The sequence below is a fragment of the Podarcis melisellensis genome (genome assembly GCF_964234715.1).
Source record: "Podarcis melisellensis genome assembly, chromosome: 8".
Classification (NCBI taxonomy): Eukaryota; Metazoa; Chordata; class Lepidosauria; order Squamata; family Lacertidae; genus Podarcis; species Podarcis melisellensis.
Window position 1 is genome coordinate 74,862,366 of NC_138540.1, and position 9,370 is coordinate 74,871,735.

A 9,370-nucleotide genomic window follows, 5' to 3' on the forward strand; every position below is an offset into this window, starting at 1 on the left:
TCACAGCCACTCCAACCCCACACAAAAAAAGAATTAGATTTGTTCACCGGCATTCCTGTTGCTCCTATTGATCCTTTGCAATGGCAAAGGATATTGAGAAGCTGGAATGTGTGCAGAGGAGGGCAACCAAGATGATCAAGGGTCTGGAAACCAAGCTTCATGAGGAGCGGTTGAGGGAGTTGGGTATGTCTGGCCAGGAAAAAAGGAGACTGACAAGATATAAGATAGCCATCTTCAAGTATCTCAAGGGCTGTCACATGGAGGAGGGAGCATGCTTGTTTTCTCCTGCTCTGGAGGCTGAGCCTGAACCAATGGCTTCAAGTTGCAAGAAAGAAGATTCTGATTAAACATCAAGAAGAACTTCCTGACATTAAGAGCTTTTCAACAGTGGATGTGGTGGACTCTCCTTCTGTGAAGGTTTTTAAGCAGAGCTTGGATGGCCATCTGTCATGGATGCTTCAGCTGAGATTCCTGCATTGCAGGGGGCTGGACTAGATGGCCCTCGGGGTCCCTTCCAACTCTACAGATCTATGAGTCTATAAAATCACAGCGTAAAGCCAGTAGGCACAAGGTCAGTAACAGCCAGTGCAAATAGCACAAACTCAGACAACCTCATCCTGACACTCCCAGTCATACTAATGCCTGCAACAGAAAAACCTCTGCAGCCTTCCACACCACTGCCAATACTTCTGAACATAGTAATCCCAATCATATCAGCTGGGAGTAGATGTCAATCATGCATGCAAATAAGCAGGAATTTCAAGGAGTTGTACTTTCTGTGTCCTGAGCCTGACGTTACACGCCGCAGATTAATGTTCGAAGTGGGAAAATCAGACATGCTCCCTGCGCGGGGACAACTGAACCATTTCCCACCATTGGCAGCAGGGCGGGGGGGGGGTGTTGGCGGGGGGGGGGCACAAGCCACTGCACCTTAAAGCCAATCGGGCTGATTTACAGTTTCACTTCCTAGTCTGATACACAGATTGGGGTGGAGTTCCTCTTTGGCTTTTGCACTTCTGCATTTTGTGAGACAGTTCTCATCTAAAATAAAGCCCCTCACATGCGTGTGCATTAGATACATATTTGAGTTCCAAATCGGGGGGGGGGGTGCTTATTTTAGAATGAAACCTATACAGAAACGTGTAGACATACATCTTTTTAGAATGGAAAGTGTGCAAAATATGTATTTTACATTTGAAGGTGTACAAAAATGCCTTTACCTGCAGGGTTTTTTTAAAAAAAAAAAACCACACACACGTTATTGCAGAATGATGTTGAAACTGGGCAGAAAAGATTTAGATTCTGGCATGGATCAGGAATTCAGTGATAGGGCCACACTTTGCTTGCATGAGATGCTTGCAGTTCAGCCCTATAGTTTCAGTTATAGGAACTCATAGGAACACAGGTTCCCATGCCACAACTATCTATTTGCCCATCTAGTCCAATATTGTCCACTCTGACCAGCAGCAGCCCTCTAGGATCTTGGGTAGGCGTGGGCTTTCACAATGCCAGTTACCTGCTCCTCTTAAGTGGAAATATCGAATAATTTTACCCCATTCAAAGCATCTGTTCTACGATTAAGCTATGGTCTCTCTCCCTAAATTGTAAAGCGTGGGTAGGGAAACTAAGGCCCGGGGGCCAGATCAGGCCCAATCTCCTTCTAAACCTGGGCCGTGGACAGTCTGGGAATCAGCGTGTTTTTACATGAGTAGAATGTGTCCTTTTATTTAAAATGCATCTCTGGGTCAGTTGTGGGGCCTGCCTGGTGTTTTTACATGAGTAGAATGTGTGCTTTTATTTAAAATGCATCTCTGGGTTATTTGTGGGGCATAGGAATTCATTCATATTTTTCCCAAAAAATATAGTTTGGCCCCTCACAAGGTCTGAGGGACAGTGGACCAGCCCCCTGCTGAAAAAGTTTGCTGACCCCTATTGTAAAGGGTTTTAGGTACAGTAGATGGGTTTGGGGAGGAGGGGAACAGCTCCCGGAACCTCAAGTGCCCTCTGCAGTCACAGCAAGTAGTCCTGTTGGGCTGGGTGGGCCAGCTGAACTGCCTTCCATCATCCTGCCCCCATCACATAGATCCCAATCCCACCAGCCATGCTGGCGCAAACCCCAGATACACAGTTGTATTTACATCAAAACCTCTGAGCTTCATCAGGCTCTGCCAATGAAACTGCTCATTTTGGTGATGCCACCACTGTGTGGCACCAACCAACAGTGGCTGGCTGGCAACGAATGTCACCCCAGCAGCCAGTGAGAACGTTGGCCTCAAAATAGGCCAGAGTCAGAGCACCTGCTGTCCACAGACCCGACCCATGGCTTGAGCATGGGCACTACAAAGAAAGAAAGAAAGAAAGAAAGAAAGAAAGAAAGAAAGAAAGAAAGAAAGAAAGAAAGAAAGAAAGAAAGAAAGAAAGAAAGAAAGAAAGAAAGAAAGAAAGAAAAAGACAGAGAGTGTGTTGCACTGATGGAAAAGGCCTTTCCATAAAAGGCTGATCCAACTATTCAGAGCCCACAGAAAGGTAGCCGGGTTAGTTTGCTGTAGCAAAAATAACAGAAGAGGCCTTCAGCACCAGAATATGAACAAACTCCTTATTGGATACATAGGCAGTGGTCCACAGAAGGTCATGCAGCTACAGATTTGATGGTCTCTAAGGTGGTATGGGATTGGTCTGGGTTGTTCATGCTGTCCATCAACTGAACAATACCCACACCAGAACCTCATTGCCAACAAGGGGATGCAGATGTCACAATCACGCAAATGACCTTTGTGATTTGATTTGATTTTACTACCATTAATACTAGTGTTTCCTGTCACACCAACCTCTGCAAACTGGGAGAGAGTGGGTGAGGAAGTTCTTCTCCTTCCCTCCCCACCTTCCTCTTTCTTTCTCATAAGGTATGAAGGCTCAGGACTACTCAGTTAAATTGTTTGGCAGTACATTCAGGAGAGATGAGAGAGAAGTAACATATAATTAATTTATGGCATTCACGACCACAGGATATGATGATGATGTCCGCTAGCTTTAGATGGATTAGGCAAATTCATGAAAGATAGATCTGTTGATGGCGGAGACCCAGGACAGCCTCCCAGGATAGAATGTGGACCACCTCTTTCAGGAATTGTGCGTCTCTCTCTGCATGCCAGGTGCAGGGGGAATCTGGGAGATGGCTGTCCTGTCACGACTGGAAACAGAACATTGGAATAGGTAGACCTTTGGGCAGACCCACCAGGGGTCTCACAATCCCATTTCAAATGATAAAGCCATCCACAATGTTCCAAAGCACTAGCCTGACCTGCAGTGCCACAGCTCCAAGCAACCACACTTACAACTCCTCACCTAACCACTCCACGGTCAGTGCCAGCAACCGCACCAAAATGCCAATGTTGGCATCTGCACTGAGATCAGGACCATTGGTCAAGCCGTGGCAATGATGCCTGTCCACCCCACCACCACCACCCAATGACAAGATTACGTCTACACACAAGGCCAGGATTGGTGGCATCAAATTCTCATCAGGTGATGGAGCGATGGGCTTTGGAAGGGCGGCAAAGAGAGACAGCAGGCCAAGGATGAGAGCCAAGCATCAAAACCCAAGCAGACAGATCCTCTGCATGTTTACTTGGAAAGGAGTCCCCCTGAGTTCAATGGGACCCATTCCCAAGTAAGTGCTGTACTTAGTGTTGCAGTCTCACTGTCCCAAAGTGAGCACCATGGCATGGTGTCTCTTACCTTCTACAGCATCCATCCCAACCTCTATCCTCTGGGTTCATCTATGCCTCTATAAATATTCTGGTCATCATCAGCACCACCATCACCTATCATCACCTCTCTTCTTTTCCCCAATCCCATCTCCCTCTCCCTCCCTCCCTCCCGCCCTCCCTCTCTCATACACGCATTACACAAGTCCCCTTTTTGCTCTTTGTTTATTCCCCCACAAATGTATCCATCTGGTGATTAGCATCCATACAAGCCGTTCATTCATAGACCAGGGTGTCTCCATCCCTCTCCATCTCTCTCCTGTATGGTCATCTCTCCAACATATTAGGAACACACAAATCCCCTCCTGTTTCTCTCCAGATCTGCGCCCTGCGCCCAGGAACCCCTCTCTTCCCTCCACCCGCCAGAACCCTTTGCAGATCTTTAGGCGGCTTGCTCCCTCTCTGCCCACAAGTACCCCGTGGCAAACAAGTCGTGCAAAGAGGCAAGCGGCGCACTTAATTAACGACCGGCATCTCCGACGTTAGCTATCCGTGGCAGGAAATGTACAGTAAGCATTCAGATACGCAGACCGAGCGGTCCGGCGGAGAGAGTGAGCCGGATGTTGGAAAGGAGGTGCCAAAATTGTGCATTCACAAAGCACGCATGCAGTTGTTGTGACACCTCATTGGGAGTGGGGGGGGGGAGGCGAGAGAGATCTGGGTTTCCGTGGCATGCATTTGCGACCAAGAACGACGTATCCCTAAGGGGCCGCGCGGATATTTGCAACGCGGTTGGGGGTGGGGAACCCCACGCTTATACTTGGGACAACTCCAAGGTACCTCGGCGAAATGTAGCCCCCCCTCCCAAAAAAAGACCCCAATCGTGCGCACAGCCACGCACATCTGTGGCGCTCGGTTGGTCTGCAGACCCAGGGACAGAGCACCGCGCAACTGTGCTACAGAGATGCTCCCAGCGCATCGGTGCAACTGCGCTACCGCCGTGGCACGCCACACAGCCGTGTCTCCCCGTGGCGCGCACACAGGTACGCATTGGGTATTCCGTCCGCGCACTCCTGCTCTCCCAGCCCAGCCCCCCGCAAACCACCACCAGCACCACGCAAACCCCGCCACCGCCACCCCGCGCAGCCGGAATGCAGCACCTTGATAGAGGAACAGCATCCCCATTCTGTAGAGGAGCGTGACCAGGAGTGCGCAGTGCATGTCTCTGGATGGTCCTGGGTGCCGGCTGGGGGGCGATGCTGCAGCAGCTGCCGGAGGAGGAGGAGGAGGAGGAGGCGGCAGAGGAGGAGGAGAGCGAGACACAGGCAGCGATGGAGGGAGATACAGGCTGGCTCTCGCATTCAACCCACCGCCAGCCTTGCTGCATCTCATGAGAGGGGGGGTGTATTGTGGAGGGAAGAGAGGAGGGAGGAGGAGGGGAGAGAGAGGGAGCTACTGAAGGGGGTGAGAATTCTGACAGACAGCTGGGCAGAGATGAGGGACGCGCCCGGCAGGGCCAATCCGGAGTCCGGGTGGCTGGGAAAGGGGCCGGGCATGCAAATGAGGAGGGAGGGGGGCCGCCAATGGGAGGGAGGGAGATGAGGCTGGTGGGACGGGCCGAGGAAGGGAGGGCTGATTTATGAGGGGCTCTTTGTTACTGCAGCAATGCTGGGGATGAGGAGAGTGGGGAGGAAAGAGAGCAAGCCCCCCCCCCCCACGCACACACAGCCAGGGAAACCCAGAGAGATCCCGGCTAGGCTGTTAAGCCCCCTCTTCCCTCCCTCACCCAGCCCCCTTCCTCCGGCTTCCCCCATAGAAGAGCATCTTCTGTGGGTACCTCCTGGGGATGGAACGGAGGAAGGGAGTTAACTCTTGCAGCCCATTTCTCAGCTCGCTCGCGCTCTCTCTCTCTCTCTCTCTCTCTCTCTCTCTCTCTCTCTCCTGTCTCTCGTCTAACCCCCTCCAAAGTCTTTCCACCACTTCCTCCGCCCCATGGCTCGCCTCAAAGCTGTCCTCAGCACTTTTTCCCCCTTTCCAAGCGCGACGACCTCTTGGCCCTGCAGGCTTCCCCTTCCTGAGTCCCTGCAGTCCTGGATCACCTTCAGCTAAGTTGGCCAACCCCATAGATCCAAGATGTTTTTCTCAGCTTTTTGCACCTTACCTAGACTCTGTGCTAGAAAGGCAGTGAGATGTTGTGGTTAGAGCACTGGACGGGGTTACCTGGGCAATATTGGCCCATATCCCCCTTTCTTTCCTTCCGACCCTCCTCTGATGCTCTTTCACACCTCTGCCTCCTTAAGGCTTGCACAGCTGTTTGTTGCAGCAGCCCTGGCTACAGTGGTACCTCGGGTTAAGAACTTAATTCGTTCTGGAGGTCCGTTCTTAACCTGAAACTGTTCTTAACCTGAGGCACCACTTTAGCTAAGTGCTGCCGCTGCGCCACCGCTGCATGATTTCTGTTCTCATCCTGAAGCAAAGTTCTTAAACTGAAGTACTATTTCTGGGTTAGCAGAGTCTGTAACCTAAAGCATATGTAACCTGAAGTGTCTGTAACCCAAGGTACCACTGTACAAGCTCCCCAGGTGAATAGTGCCTCTGGGGCAGGCCAGGGGATGCTTCCCAGCATATCTTAAGCATATCTGGGACCATGGTGCAAAGATCCCTTCTGTGCCCCCCCCCCTTTCCAGAGTTGTCTACCTTTTCCCAAGCGTCTGCGGGGATTGCTCTCCTCCCATGGAGGCTTGGGAGGGAAACTGCATGCCCACCAGCCATATAGTTGGCGGGGCGCAGCTGGCAGGTGTGCAGGGAAAGGGGAGGCCGCCAGCAAAGCCGCACAGCTCCCCCACTCGCTGGGGCGCCCCTGAGAGGCAGGCGCCCTGGTGCAACGTGCCACTAAGCCCAATGGGAAAGACGGCTCTGCTTCCCAGGCCCCTGTGGGGCAGTGTGAGGAGACACCTCTCTTTGGGTTGGAGAGGGGCGCTCAAAGACCAGGGGCAGCAGCTGTGGCTGCCCAGAGGACTCCCAAGGAGAGGGGAGAAGAGAGGAGGCTGAGGGAACACTCCACAAGGGAGGGTGTTCAAAAAATGGTGAGAAGGTGCTGGCTCTGCAGGAAAGGGGTGACATAACTGGGCTCCTGAGTCCCACAGGGGTGACACAGAAAGAATGTACTTGGTTAAGGGAGTCATAGACTCCAAAAGGTTGAGAATCTTTGGCTTAGAGTAAGGGCTGCTTACCTTTGGCCCCCTAGGTGTCTTTGGATGACAGCTGCCTTCAGCCCTGCCCATCCGAACATAGGACTCAAATACATTAGTCAAGAAAGAGTGTTTTGAATGCATTATAAACATGCAACACCAGATGGCACCAGAGAGCAAAAAAAATCTAAGCAATTTCCCATACTGCTTTTCCCCCCTTTTGTTTAATTTAACGTTTTAATTTCTGACTTTTTTATAGCGTGGTTTTTTCCCCTGTGTGTAGATCCACCCGTAAAATATTTTGCATGAAATGAAGAAAGTGGATCAAAATAAGTTTTCCTTCCCATCTCATAATTCTAGAACTTGCAAGCATCCAATGAAGCTGAATGTTGGAAGTTTCAGGGAAGACAAAAGAAGACACCTCTTCGTTCAGCATATTGTTAAACTATGGAACTCGATTTTGCAGGAGGCAAAAAAGAGGACTGGACAAATTCATGGATGGATAAGGCTTTCAGTGGCCACGAGCCAGGATTACCAGCCACAATGCTTCTGAACACCAATAGCTGGAAACTGCAGAAGAAGAGAGGTCTTTTGCGCTCAGGTCTTGCTTGAAGGCTCCGCACAGGCTTCTGGCTGGCCAGTGTGAGAACAGGGTGCTGGACTAGATGAGACCTTGGCCTGATCCAGCAGCCTCTTCTTGTGTTCTTATTGGCCATGCTGCCTGGGGCTCATGGGGACTATAGTCCAGGAATGTCTGGAGAGCCACAAGATTCCTATCCCGCAGTCTTAGAGGAAGATTGTGGCAGAAATGTGGAGAGGAAATAAACACAGGGGTTCACATCAGCACGTCTTCATTACTGTCGAATTCGTTTCTGTTGGTGTGAAGCCGTTTTGAGAAACAAGCAGGCGCCGTCAAGCAGTAATGTAGTGCAAGACGCATATGCATTTTGGATAACATCCTGTGAATGAGGATTTAAAATCCAGCACTGGAGAACACAGTAAACAGAAGTGTGATCAGAGCCACAGGGTTTTTTTGGGGAGGGGGCTTTAAGGCAGCAAGATGTAGAAAAGGGGAGTCTCCACAAGTGTAACTTGTCAGAGGGAGAATATGCTTCGAGTGCCAAAGGCCAGGAAGCAGCGATGGCAGTTGCCAAGGCTGGGCTAGAAACAGTCAGACTCCCAGTTGCTTATGTATTGCCCAGTGGAGAAGCTTGCAGGTTTGGATTTTAACCAGGAAAATGGTGCAGCAGGGAAAGGGTTAAGCTCACAGATTTTAGGTCAGGTTGTTCCCCCCTCCCCTTCTGCAATGTAATAATTCCTGTTCCTGTTTCCCTTATGGTTTTAAGTGCTATTATAATACTCTGTAAACATGTTTTCTAGAATGTATGTACACCGCCCCCCCCTTCTGCGGTGTAATAATTTGTCATTGTTTTCATTGTCTTTTAAGATGCCATTTTAATGATATGTCAACATGTTCGTAAACAGTGATGTGTAGCCATACAATATATGTATCCCACCCTAGAACTTTTTCTCTTCTTCCCTCCCCCTTATTTCCCCTTCTCCCTGACTTCTATGTCAGGTCTTTTAGACAGGGGCTGGGGAACTTTTTTTGGGGGGGGAGGCGGGGACACAGATCCTTATCTCTCCTCACCTCTGCTAGTCACCCACCTTTAAATCACAACATGTCACAATGACACCAGGGGACTGATAGTTGGCAGCCCCACCCACCTAAGTTGGCCCATGGAGATGAGTGGGATCTCCCACAGGGAGCATCCTAGCAAAGCAGCTCCCAGCAGGATTGAACCCTGCCCATCAGCTGGCACCATGCAGTGGCATCAGCTGATGGGCAGGCAGATGTGGTTTGGAGGGAAACAGCTCTGCGGGTCAACTTGGACCCCCTGGCAGGCCAGGATTTGTTCATGGGCTCCTCACCCGTGTTTTAGATGATAACCATTCAGGGATTCATGCTTCTCTCTCACCAAAAGAGGAGATATAATAGCCATATTCAAACATCTCAAGGACTGTTTGACAGTGGAATGGAGCCGGAGTGCCAACTTGGCCCAGTGACTGTGGGCACCATGCAGCGTGCATGGCCCTGGCACTGAAATTTGTGGGTGCCCAGTCCCTTCATGGGGAATTTTGTGGGTGCTCGGGCACCCAGAGCCCCAGGGAATTGGCACCTATGCTTAGGAGGTTGTGGACTCTCCTTCCTTGGAGGTTTTGAAGCAGAGTTTGGGACCATTTGCCATGGATGCTTTAGTTGAAATTCCTGCATTGCAGGGGGTTAGACTAGATAACACTAGGGGTCCCTTCCAGCTCTACAATTATATGATTATATTCTCTCTCTCTCTCTCTCTCTCTCTCTCTCTCTCTCACACACACACACACACACAGAGAGAGAGAGAGAGAGAGAGAGAGAGAGAGAGAGAGAGAGAGAGAGAGAGAGCTCCTTTAGGCTGTTTTTGGGGAAAG

At 50.5% G+C, this 9,370-nt stretch overlaps 1 protein-coding gene across 1 annotated transcript in view; it reads right to left on the minus strand.

The window, feature by feature from the left end:
* IGLON5 (IgLON family member 5) overlaps positions 1–5,263 on the minus strand; it is a gene marked incomplete at its 5' end in the record, with an annotated part of 131,096 nt that extends 125,833 nt beyond the window's left edge. Inside the window, 2 exon segments of the mRNA XM_081920742.1 lie at positions 4,868–5,110; positions 5,113–5,263. Of these exon segments, the coding sequence (XP_081776868.1) occupies positions 4,868–5,110; positions 5,113–5,263 (394 nt within the window).
* Between the last annotated feature and the right edge of the window lie 4,107 nt (positions 5,264–9,370).